The sequence below is a fragment of the Lycium barbarum genome, chromosome 6 (assembly GCF_019175385.1).
Source record: "Lycium barbarum isolate Lr01 chromosome 6, ASM1917538v2, whole genome shotgun sequence".
NCBI lineage: Eukaryota > Viridiplantae > Streptophyta > Magnoliopsida > Solanales > Solanaceae > Lycium > Lycium barbarum.
In genome coordinates, this window is record NC_083342.1 from 119,006,528 (window position 1) to 119,023,550 (window position 17,023).

The 17,023-nt window shown below is 33.4% G+C and overlaps 1 protein-coding gene across 2 annotated transcripts; it reads right to left on the minus strand.

Moving 5' to 3' along the window:
- Positions 1 to 2,124: 2,124 nt before the first annotated feature.
- Positions 2,125 to 8,398, minus strand: LOC132645864 (very-long-chain aldehyde decarbonylase CER1-like). 2 transcript variants are annotated; one of them, XM_060363103.1, is made up of 10 exons: positions 8,218 to 8,398; positions 7,819 to 8,045; positions 6,932 to 7,164; positions 5,042 to 5,261; positions 3,922 to 4,297; positions 3,724 to 3,831; positions 3,256 to 3,456; positions 3,078 to 3,179; positions 2,676 to 2,849; positions 2,125 to 2,575 (listed from the first exon to the last, which is right to left on the minus strand). In XM_060363103.1, the coding sequence occupies exons 1-10, from the start codon at positions 8,365 to 8,367 to the stop codon at positions 2,405 to 2,407; spliced, it is 1,962 nt and encodes a 653-aa protein (XP_060219086.1). In that variant the 5' UTR covers positions 8,368 to 8,398; the 3' UTR covers positions 2,125 to 2,404. The 2 variants fall into 2 exon arrangements, with proteins under 2 accessions (XP_060219086.1, XP_060219087.1); XM_060363104.1 differs by having other exon boundaries at positions 7,819 to 7,932; positions 8,218 to 8,396.
- Between the last annotated feature and the right edge of the window lie 8,625 nt (positions 8,399 to 17,023).

The window sequence follows — 17,023 nt, forward strand, 5'->3', positions numbered from 1 at the left end:
AATACTTGACTAACTAATAATGCAATACTAACTAACTAACTATCAACACCTTGTGCTTCATAAATGATACCAGGGGCCGAGCTACAGCCACCGAAGGGTGGTTAGATGAACACCCTTCGTCGGAAAATTACATTGTGTATATAGGTCAAGTTCTGTTTAAAACAGATATATATTTGACGTTGAACAGCCTTAATACAATTAAGTCTTTGACGCAATGGCTAAGGGTGTTCATTTTCTGCCGAATGGTTCCAAGTTCGAGACTCGACGCAGTCTCCACAATGCTATTTTGTTTTATCTGACAGATTTGATTCGCATAAATCACCGGCTACACTGCTCAGGTGTGGATACATACATTAATGAATTACATATCAACTGCATTAGCATTCTTACAATTGTTTTAATTTATCTAAGATTCTTAAATATTTCTCAACTTTCTTGATATTACAATTTTTGTCAATAAAGAGTTATATATATGAATAACTTGTTTTATTTTTGAAACATGTTATTATATAGATATTAGTCGTATTAATTTTTTTTTATCCAACATAGGATGCACTTTCGACGGGAAAAAAAAGAAGAAAAAATTACACTGTATGTTAATTGGGTCAACAATTCTACCAAAATTGACTCTTTTTTTTTTTTTTTTAATTCTTATAAAAAATGATCCAAACTTTTCTCTCTCTCATTCTCTCTCTCTCTCTCTCTCTCTCTCTCTCCCTCTCTGCCTTTGTATATATTTGTATATGTTGGTATAAGTGTTTGCATATGTTTGTATATGTCTGTATATGTTTGTATATTTTGGGCTATTTTTTGTAATGTAAGTTTTGGGCTATATTTTTGCAATGTAAGTGACCAACTTGTATATTTCTGAAATGTTCCCTAAAAAAAAAAAAAAAAACTAAGTCGATAAACAACTTTATACCCAAAACTGAAATCGAAATAAGTCTTACTCTTTTATTTTTTTTGGTTATCTCTTTCTCTTTGATTGTCTGGTCAGTGTTGAGTACAAATCTAGACCCGCTCATTTGTTCAACCAGTATTTCACTTTAAACAGTAGTCCATATATTTCATTAATAAAAGTAACGCAATAGAAAAAAGAAAAAGAATCTCGATTAGAAATAAATGTTGGGATCGTTCATGGGAGAATCGCTTAGTTGAATAACATAACAATGAACCCACTTATCAACAAAATCTGTTATTTACTCTTTCAAATCTTGAACACCCTTAAACAAATGTCTGGCTCCGCCACTGAATGATAGTATGACATATTGACATAGGATAACAATGATTTTCATACCAATAAAGGTGTTAACTGCTTCAGGTTATAGTCACAAAAGTGAAAAATGTCACGGTGTTGTCCACATTCAACTTCAAGAAAGTTGAGCTTTCTTTTAGCCAGCAATACGTATATTACGCATATTACGCATATCTCAGTGTTGTTGAATTGATTGACTTATGTATTAAGTAAGATTTAAGCAAAAGAGTCTTGCACATGTCTATCTTGAGTGGCTGAATTCTCCTAAGTTTTAGCTGTTGGGTCCGTTGATTTTCCTTTTGTTACAACTTGTTCAGCATCTGAGTATTTAAGTTGAAGAAATTATGTAGGTTTTTTTGTAATTTTTTTGTACATAGTTGATGAAAAGATTGAGTTCTAAATCATGCACATATCCATCCTAAACTAAATATAGTTGTTTGATGTTTTAACAGAGCTTCATATATGATTTTCTGTCAAGGCACATACAATGAAAATAACGATTAAACCTGTTGGTTTGATGGTAAATTGGTAACTAACAGTACAATCATAAGATTGACGTTGAATCAGAATAAGTGAAACTTTGTCAGTTGTACTGTGAGTGCCAATATGTAGTAAGAACACAAACATACTATCCTAGTAGCTCATAGTAACCAATTGTCAATATGTTCGTAGTGGGGTGGGTTAGGGGTCTATGCGAAACAGCCTCTCTACCCTACAAAGGTAGGGTAAGGTCTGCGTACATCCTACCCTCCTAGGCCCCACAAGTATGTTGTTGTTGTGTTGTTGGGGTTGGGTTGGGGAACATGGACCCGGGAAGGAGAGGGTTGGCCCAGGGGCAGCTCAACGAGTAGGTTGTCTTAATCCAAATCTTAATAAGATGCCTCAAAACCTTTATATATGTTTATATATATGGGCTTTGCTACCTACTACATGTTGTAATAGGTTAGCATTGTGCACACTTATATTCACCCAACGAAATGGTGATTTTATTTAAAGAACTTCTAGAAGGGCAACACTTGAGCAACAAAATACTGGTGTTGCACAAAGCATCACAAAGCATAGTAGGAATATTTTACAAGCTTTTAAGTCACCATAGATCCAAGATTCCATCATAAAAGGAGAAGTCTATATATAATTTTAACCCTTTGATTAAGCAGCAGAAATCTTGGTTAATAGACAAAAACCATGACTGAGACTAGCTTTCCAGACTTCTTCAATATCAAGCATCATGTCACCACATTCATGCTCATTCCAACCTTCCAATGCATGCAAAATTCCAGCTATTCTCCAGGCACTCATCACTCTTCTTGGCAGCCAATTCTAGAATTAAAAAAATAAATCACTCATTAATTTATTTAATTATCAAAACATGATCAAGTTAGTATAGAGAAATTAAGAAAATAAAATGATCTTTCCTAACCTCACAAGAATCTACATTTTCAAGATGCTTTGGAGCAACCATGGCTGGTGTGCTGAAGTAGAAACAGTCCTTGCGAGCTTTCCTTGGTGGGAATTGTGAATAAGGAATGAATAATGTTCCTTTTGGTGCTTTCAATTGCTCATCTTCATTCAATCCGTCCCCTACTAGCCATGTCTGTGATATAAAATTTCAATCAAGAACCTCTTTTTAATCTATAGACAGGAGACATGAGATGTTGGGGGAAGTTTCTTTTCTGTATTTGGACTTGCTGAATTCCAGAATTGTTCAAATTTCGACATATTAGAACTTTGGGTTAGGAGAGGAGGGAGTGGGGAGGTGCAAGAAAATGTCATAAATTGACAAGATATAGATTAGTATGCTTCAATGTATTTTGGTTTATACCTTTGAAACATTACAAGATTTTGAGAGGACCAAATTAGTTCCAGCCTCGGAAGTAAGCGTTGCTTTAAGTCTCTTGTACTCTTCTTCGTCTAACGTGACAACCTATATACATAAAAATTAGATGAATGCGAGAACAAGAATACCAATAATGATGGAGGAGATTAATAGTCAAATATACCTGAATTCCTCGTTGGCACAAGGCACGGGCAATGGAGTTAGCAACTTTGGACAAACGGCCTCGAAGGACAACTTGGGAAGTTCCTTTAGGAATGGAGTTTATGACCACAGCAACAGCTAAGCTACTTCCATCTACCACCTTCACTTTTAGGTGAGGATGCTTTCTTATGTAAAGTTCACCATTACTGTTCAGCTGCTCTTCCTGGAAAGTTACATTTGCATAAATCATAAGCATGAGCTGACCCTCTTTAATTGGTTTAGCCTACAAACATTGATATTGGGCGGGGTGAATTCTTTTTAAATCTCTTTCTCCAAAATAACAATATGTTGTGATACCTTACAAAACATTTTGCGATAAGCTTGCAAGAAAATTATAAATTAAGAACAAACCATGCGTATTTCTCATAGATAAAACTTAAAAAGTATGGATGGATATTGTTAGGCTTTTTAGACATATATTTTGACTTGCCTGATTTAAGAGTCCAAGGCTCAATACTTTTATGCCTTTTTGATCTGCTTCGATGATGGCTTCCTCAATCAAATTGTTAATAGTCTCTCTTTGCCATTGCATAAAGTACTGCACAAAATCAAGAACCAGGACAAATAATCACTCTAGCAATGGACCTATAAAATGTAACAATAGTCTCAGATGATATTGATTACTTACTTGTACGCGAAATTTTGGAATAACCCAAGTTTGTAATTTGAGATTCTTGAACAAATTTCTCTGGACAACAAATGCGTGACAATATATCCATGTAATCATTATTGACCATAGTGTGACGGGCCACATTAACCAGAAGTACCACTTAGAGGTGTGAGGCTTCGAGGTCAGTGATGCAAACCCTAGTCGAAGATGGTAGATGGATTCCAGGGTTGTTAGATGTGTAAGGTGCACCACATCAGGCACTTCAGCTTCTCTCTCAAGTGACTTTTCATACAACGCGTCTGATGACTTGTCCACTGTATCATAGATATAGTCATACATTGGCAAGAAAAGTGAATAATTTGTCCTGAATTGAGTGTGATGTAGTGAGTGGTACCTGTGATATCAAAACATCAATCTCAGTGGCAAAAGATTAAACAAGTTGTTCACAAATACAGAACTTCAGTAATTACATTCGAAAGAGGTTCCATGAACATGAAAATATAATACTGGAAAAAAATTAAACAATCAGAAATACAGAGCTTCAGTTATTACTGACCTGCCCAATCTATAGACCATGGCCATTAGGGGGGTTTGGCATTGACCCCTACCTTGTTAATAGCTTAACAAAAATATACATGGAATGCTTAAAAAAAAAATCTATAGACCATACGAGAGAAGTACATTTGAAAGAGACATAATTTCAAGTGTTCCAATTTATTTCCCTGAGTAACTAAAGTTGGAAGCAGAAGTCGAATTTGTTAAAATTATCCTGCTCGCGGAGCCTGTAACAGTGACTATACTGTATACATAAGTACAAGAGGTGCATCTCTTTTGTAACTTTAATCAGACTACTGTACTGTACTACCTTTTCGATATGCATGATGAGTTACATTTTGGGGGTCAATGAACATGACGTGTTCTTGAAATCTATATCCAAATGACTAAGTTAAGTTTGAGATTTTTCAGTAGTTTCAGGAAAGAAACTCTTAGCAGGCTTACATAAAAGTCTAGTAGACAATGTAGACATTATAGACTGATGTATTAAGAATTTACTTATAATAACTAAAAAAGGCATGATTGTATACATATTTTGAGCAAAGAACTTAAACTCATTAAAATACAGGGCAAGAAAACTCACGAGGGTGTATACATCAAGTACTTGAGAGGGGGGAACACAGAGAACATCCACCTAGGAATGAGCTCAAAGTTGCAATGGCCCATGTTGTTCATGAAATCAATATATGTAGTGTAAGCACCAAATGAAGCTACACAGGCAGTCCCAGTGAACAGAGTTGTGAAAACTGGTAGGGCAAAGAGCGCGAAATATGCTAGGATCTCAGCAAATGGATGAATAACAGCTGCCAAAATAATATAAAATAACTTCGTAAACCACTCAAATTGGTAATTGATTGTCTTTTTTTTTTTTTGGGTAAATTTCACGGTTGGTCACTTAACTTTGAATATACTAACATAAAACTCACTAAACCACTTTCCAGTGTCACGAAACCACTTTACGGTGATTACTCTTTTTTTTAAAAAAATAAAAAAATCTACGCCCTCCGTCCCATTTTATATGAAGTTGTTTGACTGAGCACAAAGTTTAAGAAATGAAGGAAGACTTTTGAAATTTGTGGTCTAAAACGAACCATAGAAATTAGTGTGACTAGAAATTATTTTAGTAAGTGTAAAAGGGTAAATTTAAAGTTGAATTGTTACACAAATATAGAAAGGTGTCATTTTTTTTAAGACTAACTAAAAAGGAAAAAGTATCGTATAAATTAGGACGGGGAATTAATAAATAAAAAATTAATTAATAAGGTTCAACCCGAATAGGGTTGAAATATTAAGCAAGATGTTGTATAACAAGATTTTCTTCATATATCAAGTTCTCCATGTATCAGGATTTTACTCTTTAGCAATTTATTTGCACTTTTTAGCAAATATTATGATTGTAACTGCAGAAATAGGAGGAAATAAATTCACATGCTAAATAAATTCCACCTCTAACTGTTTCATTATAGAAAATCTTGTTAATCAAGATGATGCCATACCCTGCTTAATTTGGTCATGGTATACAAGTAAGAACAATAATTTTAATTGACTTTGATAGCTAGAAGAACTACCTAGTATTATTTCAAAGCAAACGTGTTAAAATGGTAGGAAAAATGGAAGAATATGAGAGGTTATTTACTTTCTTCATATGGGTTTTGGGTCGGGTCGGATTGAACCTTTTTAATTAATTTTTTGTCTATTAGTTTTTTTTTTTAAAAAAAAAGAGTAAAAAATGAGTTATCACCATAAAGTAGTTTAGTGACACCGGAAAGTGGTTTAGTGACTTTTGTGTTGATGTACTCAAAGTTAAGTGACTTTTGTGTTAGAAATGATAGTTAAGTGACTTTTGTGTTAGAAATGATAGTTAAGTGACTTTTGTGAAAACAATTTATAATTAAGAGACCATCTGTGAAATTTACCCTCTTTTTCTTTTAACCTAGAGAAAGCCAATATACAAGCTACTTCACTCTCATATCTTTTATTTAACTAGACATTTCTTTTTTTATAAGAGTGTGTTTATTGTGAAGGAAAATGTTTTTTTTAGAAAAATGTTTTCCTGAAAAATAAGTAGTTTTCTTACACATGTTCTGATGTTTGCAAGTAAGCAGAAATATCTCCCAAGGACATTTATACATATAATCTAGATAAATACTATGGGGTGAGTTGAGAGGTAGTGGTTGGGCGTTACAGAGCGAGAGGAAGAAGGGGTAGTGGTGTTGAGGGGGTGGAGTCGTGGAGAGAATACAATCGGATGCCACTTATGAAACTTGTTTTCCCCACTTCTATTAGTAAAATCATTTTCCTAAGTGTTCAGAGAACTTATTTTCAAGAAAAAATATTTTTCAAAACATTTTGACTAACTAAACACACCCTAGAACTGTTATGCATCTTCTCGAGGATTGATAATTCTAACTCTTAATAACGTGATCACCAAATTTATCAAAGTGATGGAGAATATTTTTGAAAGACGACTTACAAGTGATGGGCTCAGTAGCAATGGAGGAGTGGTGATGGGAATGGTAACGAGAGTAGAGAAAATGGTGGTGCAGAGCTCTGTGAAGCCAATAATAGAAGAACTCCACAGGACCAATATGAATCAAGATGGTTATTATGATTCCATCAGTCCTCCACATAGGCATGTGATGAGCTTGTTCCAGCATCAGGTATCCGATATAGTGTAGCAAACCAAGAAGTATGATCTGATCATCCCTACAAAACAATTATTCATCCTTAAATCAATCATGTCATGTACAGTTTAATTGACATTGTTTTTTCGTTTTGTTAGATCTCTTAGCTTGTAGATACAGTTGTAGAACCTAACAAAGTACAAGGTAATTTAGGCACGTACGTATGCCAAATTCTGTAAGTTAAAGCTTGTTTAATGACCAAAAAAACTTTCAAATACTCCCTCTGTCCCAATTTATGCGGCACTTTTCATTTTCCGAGATTAAAACTGTACGAACTTTTACCAACATTTTAAGATGTATTTTTTCACTAAACTGATATGAGAAAAGTAAGTTATAATACTTTTTATGTATTTTTCAAAAATATAAATTTTAATCTTAAAATATCAAGTTAATCTAATTCAATTTAGCTTCAAAGTTTAGTCAAATTGACTCTCGAAAAGCGAAAAGTGTCACATAAATTGAGACGGAGTAACTTTTAGCTTGACATAATCTAGTATTTAAGTTATATATGGTAATAGTGTAATTGTGTAAATATCTTTTTTACAGTATTGGTGAGTTTTAAGCTGTTATAAAACGTATTTACCAAAACGAGTTTGGTGAAAATATCACGTGCGACAGTGCCGAGTACTTATTTGCCAAAACGACATGGAGTGGAGTGAAGAATGAAAGTACATACCAGTTGCTTTCTCTGTCAACTTGATCAAATTCAATACTTCTATCAACAATTCGATTAGTACCCTTTGCAGTAACATAACGGGATACAGATATCCATATCTGGTTGTGAACCATTCTGAAGAGAGTAAATGGGAGTACGAGTATGTAGAACATGTCCCTCTCTCTTTGATCTTTGCTCATGAAGAATGTGTATATGCTGTGACACGCAAATGGTGCCAACACCAAGTACTTTATACCAACATATTATTTTGAAGAAAAAAAAAAATTAGCAGAATATTGACAAATGCCAACTCCGTGTAATACGTAATACAGTCTGTGCTGAAAACGTTTATTATAGATAGTTGCATGAAGCTAACTAGAGATATCTTTTTATCATAAATGAAGGAAAGAGTATATATACCTTTAAGTTACCAAGCCGTGCCCATGGCCACTCAGAGAGAATGCCAGGTTTAGAAGCCATTCTTTTAATTTCTTCTTCACCACAAAGCTGGATCTTAAAAGCTTCTGCTTCAACGGCCTTATATAGAATTCTACTACTACTTAGGGGCATTCATATTTCCCATTTACTATCTATTTAACTTACATTATTAACAATGTAAAGTCGGTGCATGTACTTGTGCCTGCCTAGAATCTCTACTTATTTTCTAAGCAGGGGCGGGTGGATGGTGAAGCTGCTAAAGCAGCAGCTTTAGGCCCCATAATTGTAGGGCCCCAAATTTTTTTAATGTGCACATTTTTAATACAATTTTTTTTATTATTGAATAAGTATTAATGTTATGTTCTTATCAAAAGTGGAATATTAAAGATTCAAAATATATAATCAAAATATTATACTTGTTATTACTTATCTTAAAGATTTCTATTTTTATATGTGGCTTTATGACAACAAGGAAGTACTCATATTGTTTTAATTATGAAAGATGAATGACTTGCAACGGAAGTGAGAAATAGTAAAATCAATTAACATTTGAGTAAGATTGTTATAAAGGGGTGATTTTACAAAGAATAAGTTATATTAATAGATGTTGTTTTTATAGGTAAAACACTGTTATAAAGATTAGGTAGAATATAGCAGCAAAAAAAGTTCTAAAGGAAACTTGATTGTTATCTAAAAGGTTGTTATAGTGAGTGATTGTTATAGAGATGTCTGACTATTGGTTTTTTGGGAATCACTCCTTAAATCTTTTGTATTCCCTTGGCCTTTTTTCAAGTCTCAAAAATAATTTCATTAAAATAAGATAGTCAAAGTAAATCATCGAACTTTTTTTTGTTTTTTTTCTCTCGAATTTTCAAGCCTTGCATCCAGCGTATTGAAGTAACAAAAAGTAATATCAAATCATCTGTTAAATCGAGTTCCATTATTCTATCTTTCTATTATTTTACATCTAAAATTTGTTTATATTTGAATTTCTTACTTTTTATTATCTTTTAAATTATTTAGTAGAATATAAATATGTACATTAGAAAGTATGAATTTGACTATTCAAAACTCAAAAAGACGGATTAAAACTTTAACACAAATTCCAGGAGTTTTAAATAACTTTACATATCAAAAAGTTAGAAAATAGGTTTCAAATGAAATTATATACGAATTTTCATTTTTTGTTTTAACAAAAAGGTTAAGGCCTCTCATTTAAGTTTTGCTTTAGGCCATCATATGTATTGAGCCGCCCCTGTTTCTAAGTTACTAATTTCACTTTTTTCACTTTTTAAGGACGATTTACGTGTAATTATGTTTAAGCTGATTTAATAGTGCAATATTTTCTTTTATGCATCGCATTATAGAGAAGTTAAATCTATTCATTATGTTTGTGACAATTTCTGACTGTTGAAGCAGATTCATGATTTGAAATTTATGAATTTCTAAGTGACTTCAAATTAATATATAATAAATTAAGTTTGCAGTCAAATATTTATAAATATCTAGTGAATTTCTTAATATATATATACACACACACATGATCTAGATAATAGTTAAATTTTTTAGAAAACCCGTATGTTATATAAGAGTTAAGAACCAGGGGCGGATTTAAGTAGAGGTGTGAACACCCTCGGCAAAAATTTACAGTGTATATACAGGATAGATTTTTTGTGTTTATGTTTATATATTAACTTTTGAACACCCTGAGCATATGTAAAAGGTTAGCTCAAGCAGTTCAGGGTGTTGAAAATTGTCTCTAGCATCCTAGGTTCAATTTCTATCAACAACATTATTTTTTATATTTAGCTTTTATTGTTTTTTTTTAAACCCCTAAGTAAAAATTCTGAATCCGCCACCGTTAAGAACGATGTAGAAAACAACAGCTACATAGACCAAAGCTATTGAGATTTATACTCATGATATGATACTAGCTTCCTCTTTTTTTTTTTTTTTTTATCCGCCCAACCTAGTTCAGTCCAGATGGATAATATCATACTCTTAAGCGAAAGAAATGAACTTTTAGATTGAATTTCCATTATACTTACAACGTAATTACTCATTCTCTATATATTCTTTTTATGCTTAGGGTGTGTTCACTACGGAGGAAAACATTTTTCACAGAAAATATGTTTTGGAAAATAAGTGAATTTCTACTTATTTTCTCATGTTCGGTTGGGTAGTGGAAAATAAGTAAATTTCTTACTTATTTCCTCATGTTCAGTTAGTTAGTACAAAACATTTTTTGAAAAATACTCAACCAAGCCCTACCAACCCCACAACCCCACACCCACACCCACACCCACCACCCACCCCAATTGTTGGGATATATACTATTAACCATGTGTTTGGATATAATATTTATTATAGAACAATTATTTATTCATTGCTTAATAAAGAGTTAAATAGATCATGTATTAGTATGTGTGTCATTTACTTATATAGTAGATGATTTAGTGTATAGAGTTTAGTTTATACACGGAAGATTAAATCGTCGATTCTTATAAGTATAAAATTTATGTTCACAATCTATGATGAAAATTGGACAAAGTCATCGGTATGATTATAGCACAAGATTAATATAATGTATCTTCATTATGGGAACGATATAGTTCCTTCTTCTTGTGCTAGTACATTTTGTATGTATTGAACGGACCAAGTAGAGATAAGTGTTTTTGTACTGAATATATAAAACAAATTCTCTAGTTCATTAAATGTACTCATACTCTTAATCTTGATATAATTATTATGATCAATGTGATTTGTTCATTATTTTGATTTATTAAAAGGTACGACTCAATTGCGGGTCTATGTATTCCTAGTGAATTGGATAATGGTAAAATACATTTGTGAAATAATAATTAGTTGATAGAATCCATGTCTCGACTTTGAGATTGATGATACCCCTTTATGATTGCTTATAAGTCTCATGTGAAAACCGTGCAGGTGAATTTTGTATCTGTCACATGATATAAGTTAAGCGGAAATATAAAGGATTCAATTAGTCAATAAATTAAATTTAATTTAATTGACTGATATCTGTAATCTTAACATGGGAGTTAAATAAGATTTAATGAAAGATTTCGAAATTGAACTGAGGAGTGTAGTTACGATTTTTTAGTGGAATAATTCGTAATTTATTATGGTAGGATTAATTCAGATATTTTGAATTAATTCCATAATAAGAAGCCTCATTAATTAAATTTTGTGGTCCTTGCTGTGCCCGAATAATAAAGAATTAAATGGAATATTATTTCTTGGTGGAAAATAAAGACCCAACAGGTTTTGGAAAAGGGTGAAATTTTAAAACCTGTAGTTATAAAATAGGAGTCTTATTCCATAAGGAGGCTAAGGGTTTTACAAGTTTCGACACTTTTTTCATAGAAATTCGCCAACACGAATTTCGCAGATTCTAGTAATTATTCGGGTTACAAAGTAGAAGACCGTGAAACTGGAGGATGAACGCGTGGATGATTTTTGCTCTGAAGGCTAGATTCGAGGTTGCAATTATGCTTCAAGAGATAAGTATCAAATTTATGCTTGATTAATATCTTGATTACGTGTTGTCTATATTACATGCAAGTTGATCCTGGCTATTTACTTCCGCTGTTTATGCCTGATTTCCATCACCCAAGCACCCACCCTCCACCACTCAGCCCACCCCCACCCAACCACCACCCTCAAACGCATTTCATCTTCACCCACCCTACCCCACACCACGACCCACCCCAACCCCACCCCCACACACACCACCGCTCCATCCAACCCTCCTACCCACCCACCCCCTTGCAAATTGTCTATTTCATATATATTATTTTACTTTTATAAGAAAATTTATAAAAATGAGAATTTTTTTCTTATGCACCCCCACCACAATCCCCAACTACAACCCACCCCACACCAAATTTAACCACGCAATTTTTTCATTTTTATAAATTTCTTATAAATGTAAAATTAAATATGAAGTAGAAAATTTGGGACGGGGTAGGGGTGCGAGCAGGGGTGGGTGTAGAAAATCAAAAAAGAAATTTTTTTAAAACTTTTTTTTAAAAAAAATATATTTTTTGGAGGGGGTGGATGATGTAAAAAACCAAAAAAAGAAAATACTTTTTAAAACTTTTTTTAAGAATTTTTTTTTGGAGAGGGTGGGTGTAGAAAACCCAAAAGAAAAAATTAAAGATCTTTCAACAACAAAAAAAATGGAGGGGGGAGGCTTGGGGTGGGGGTGGTGCGTGAGGTTGTGGGAATGGTTGAGGGGTGCGTTGGGCGGTTGTTGAAATTTCAGTTGTGGACTTGTTTTCGCTATTTTGATTAAGAAAATCAGTTTTTCCAATTTTAAGGAACTTATTTTCCTAAATAAAATGTTTTCCAAATTTTTTAACTAAGTAAACAAGAAAATTGGAAAATATTTTCCTCCGTACCGTACACAACCTTAATCTTTCAGTTTTCCTTTTTACAGTCCAATGTCGCCTGATGACCATTGAGTGGAAGTTATTTATTGGCAACGGTTTTGATAATATTTCAAGAGTGGAACTAATTAAACGTGGTTCAACGGTCATCATTCAGTTTTGCATTCATTGGTTCATAATTTATTGTGATACAGCGCCTATTTGGATTGACTTATTTTAGGCGGTTTTAAGCCAAAATAGCTTTTAAGTACCTTTTTAGTGTTTAGATCAGATAAAAAAGTGTTTTAAACATTTATTTTTAAGTCAAAATAACAAAAATAAGACAAAAATCACAAGTTAATTAGGATTTCTAACTTATATTTTATGCTCATAAGTCATAAGTCATAAGCTCGTCCAAACAGATTCATAACCTTTTTCTTTTATGGGACCTTGTGAGTTGTGACCAAGGGATAAGCAACTATCAGGGGCGGAGATACACTAGCCCGAGGGGTGTCAAGCGATACCCCTTCGTCGGAAAATTACATTGTATAGATTGGTGAAATTTTGGTTTTGTAGGTATGTATACTAGTGTTGACACCCTTTGACACAAGCTAATGGTTTAGCGCAGTGGTTAAGGAGCTGCAAAACATGCCTAAGGTTGTGTGTTCGAATTTGAGTAGCAACATATTTATATTTTTTGACACACCCAGTATCCACTGGCAACTATGAGTCCGACACCTAGCATGTATAGCTTATGCTACGTTAATGACTGACAACCAATATTTTTAGGGAAAAGGGTCAAATATACCCCTCTATTTTAGTTTATTGGTTAAATTTGTCCTTCGTTAGTCAAAGTAGTTAAATATACCCCTCTATTAGCTAAAATATACATATATACCCCTTGAATGGATGAAAATCCCAAATCAGCTAAAATTACTCAATTTCAATTAAAATTGTCCGACTCGTCTCTTATAGCCCGACCCGCGACCTCATCTCCGCTTCGTCACTGTTGCTTGCTCCATAGCCATCATTGCCGGCGAGCTCGTGACACCAGAGCTCCAGCGATCTCCGGCCACTATCACATTATTTGTTCCTACTTTGATTAGCAAATGACACGCCACATCTTGACCAGAGCATTTTCTTAAACAAGGTACAATACCTAAACTGGCCAGAAAATGCGAGTTGCAGTAAAAATACAGAATCTCCTAAAATGAACGTACCATAAGTGTAAATTCATAACCCATGTCAGCTAGAATTTTTTGACGTGCCATGGAGGAAGAACCCAGGATTATCTTTCAACATATGAAACCTTTAGTACTACTAAATTCAGTATATCATAGAATGTTGAAAACAAGCTTTTGACTTTCAAATAAGAACAGAACATTGTGCTCTTGAATGTTGAAAAAACAAACCTTGAAAGTCAAGTTCTTCGGAGCATTTGTTTGCCCGCCTCTTTCTCACCTATGCTTTGATGTGATAGTGGTTGGAGCTCGCCGGAGCTCCGGTGTCACGAGCTCGCTGGTAATGATGGCTATGGAGCAAGCAACGGTGAGGAAGAGGAGATGGGGTCACGGGTCGGGTTATAAGAGACAGGTCGGATAATTTTAATTGAAATTGAGTAATTTTGGCTGATTTGGGATTTTCATCCATTCAAGGCAGGGGCGGATTTACATGGCGGTGAGGGTCGAACACCCTCGGCAAAAAATTACAGTGTATATATTGGATAAATTTTTCGTGTTTATGTACATATATTGACTTTTGAACACCCTGAACAAATGCAAAAGGTTAGCTCAAGCAGTCCAAGATGTTCAAAATTGTCTCTAGCGTCCTAAGTTCGATCCCCAGGGACAACATAATTTTTGATATTTAGCTTTTATTATTTTTTCGAACCCCTTGAGTGAAAATCCTGAATCCGTCACTGATCAAGGGGTATATGTGTATACTGACAAACAGAGAGGTATCTTTGATTACTTTGACTAACGGAGGATAAATTTAACCAATAAACTAAAATAGAGGGATATATTTGACCCTTTTCCCATATTTTTATTATACTCAATAGGACAATAGGTTGATCGAAATTTAGTACGAAACAAATTTCTTTATAATCAATTGAGACGGATCATTTTACGTACCCATGAGGAGGACAATAATTTTAAGCAAGTCTATTTTCAAGGTGACGTGTAGCCGTCTTTGAACACCAATTTTTTTTTTTTATCAAAATAAGGTGGAAATAAAGTATCAATTTCTAATCTACTTTATTCCACGAAAAGATAAATATAAAATATATCACCTTCTTTAATTATACATCAACATTAATTGAAACGGTTAAGATTTCATGATTTAATGAGACTAATACGTATCGTTGACACCTAATTTTGGCTCGCCATGCTTAAAATTAATATTTCGGTGGCCCCTGATTCGTTAAAGACCACGGGATATCAATTTATTATCATTTTTAAGAATCATTATTTTTGCACATGTACAGCGTAATACTACGATTCTGTGCAATTAATAATCGTTTCTTAATTTTACAGCAAGTACATTTTGATATCTTATGCATTAATACCTAGATTTTTATTTATATACTTACATTATTATTTGTACATATATTAGTTTATTATATTTTAATACTGTCCGTCGGTGCACAGAAAAGTAGAAGCAATTAATCTTGAACGCAGAGAAAGAATTTGATCAAGTCAAGGTCTTGTCACCTGTTAAAAAGTTGATATTTGAGGTGATGAGTTGAGTTCTTCTTCCATCAGTTAATATATCTTTACACATTAGTTAAAAGAGGTAAAGGGGACAAGAGGGTGCATTAGTAATATTACTTCTACAGATCTAAGTGTGCTTAAACTTACAGTTTAGACATACTGGTCCACACTTTAAAGTCGAGGCACCAAAAACAACTTGCAAAGTGGGGTTTCAATTTTCTTGGAACCAAAATTACTTCATATCAACATAAGCATGGCATATACGTCTGACATTATTGAAATGGTTGCTAAATGGCTCAGCAATATTGGTAAGCAAATCCACTGAAGTTGGCACTTGGACATCAAGCTTGCTTTGTTGATAAAGGAAATAAATGAGTAGCAAAGGAAAAATAATGAACATGTTAATTTGTATCTTAAAGAGTATTTTAACATAAATTTTAGCGTATTATCTATCTAATAATTTTTTTTCCTTTTTTCCTAATCTTTAAAGATGACATCGATTATGATTGGATATTTGAAGTTGCGGCTAATAAAGCTAAGGTTGTCATTTTCACATACTATTATTTGAGAAAATATTATTATTGGTCATTGATTTATTGTATTTGTATTATATATACACGTTTTTAGTGTTCGTATTATTTTACGGAGCACATTAATTTTATCAAGTGGACCTACTGAGAAATTTGGCCTCTGTTAGGTGAAGGCAGATAGCTTGTCTTAGTGAAGGGCATTCCAGCTTCTTCTTCTTCTTTTTTTCATATTTTTTTTTAAATGGGGTAGGGGAAGAGGAAATTAGGGGAAGGGATTACAAGGTGAGGAATTGAACCTTCACTAATAAGATAAAAGTTCAGGTAGCCAACCAACTGAGCTATTAAGATCCCCGGAGCATTCCAGTTTTAGTTCAAAAGGCCTTGTTTGGTTGTGTGAGTCACTCATAGAGAGATAAATTAAGCCTTGTACATGTTCACCTTGTGACAAACAACCATGTGGTGGAACTGTAATTTTTTCTTTGAGCCAAAAAAATATTTTCCGACTTCTTTTAATAGATCACCCAGACATATACTTTTATCAATAAATCTCTAAAAAAGATTATAATCAAGGAAGATCAATATCTTACCCAACTCATCCGAATGAGAGAGAAATAAACCCCTCCCTAAACAAATATGTAAGAAATAAAACTTAGCAAAAATTAGAAATTTAGTATTGCCTCGGAGTGGATAGCATACATACTCTAAGACAATACAATATTACAAAGTGAAATACTAATAATAATTAAATAAAATATAAAAATAAGACGAATATATAAAATAAGAAAATGCTATGTTATTCGAGCTTGTTTAATTCTGATCACGAGTGTTTATTGTTCTTTATCTTGCTTATGTAGTCATTGAAGCTTCGTATGCATCATCAATGCCCTACGTACTGTTCTCTCATAGGAATGTCAATGATAAATAAAGGATGCTAATTTAATAACATAAATAAAGTTGTTATGTCAATATACTAAATCAAGGTGTTAAAATAAAGTAGCTATTTTAAAATACAAAATAAAGGTAACAAGATAGCACATACAATAACACTACCAGAAAATAGCAATTTGGCCATCGAGTCAATAGGGCAGGGCAATAGCGGGGCGGGGCGGGACAGGGTAGGGCAAGGGAACATTTAATTGGATCAGGATAGGATAGGGCA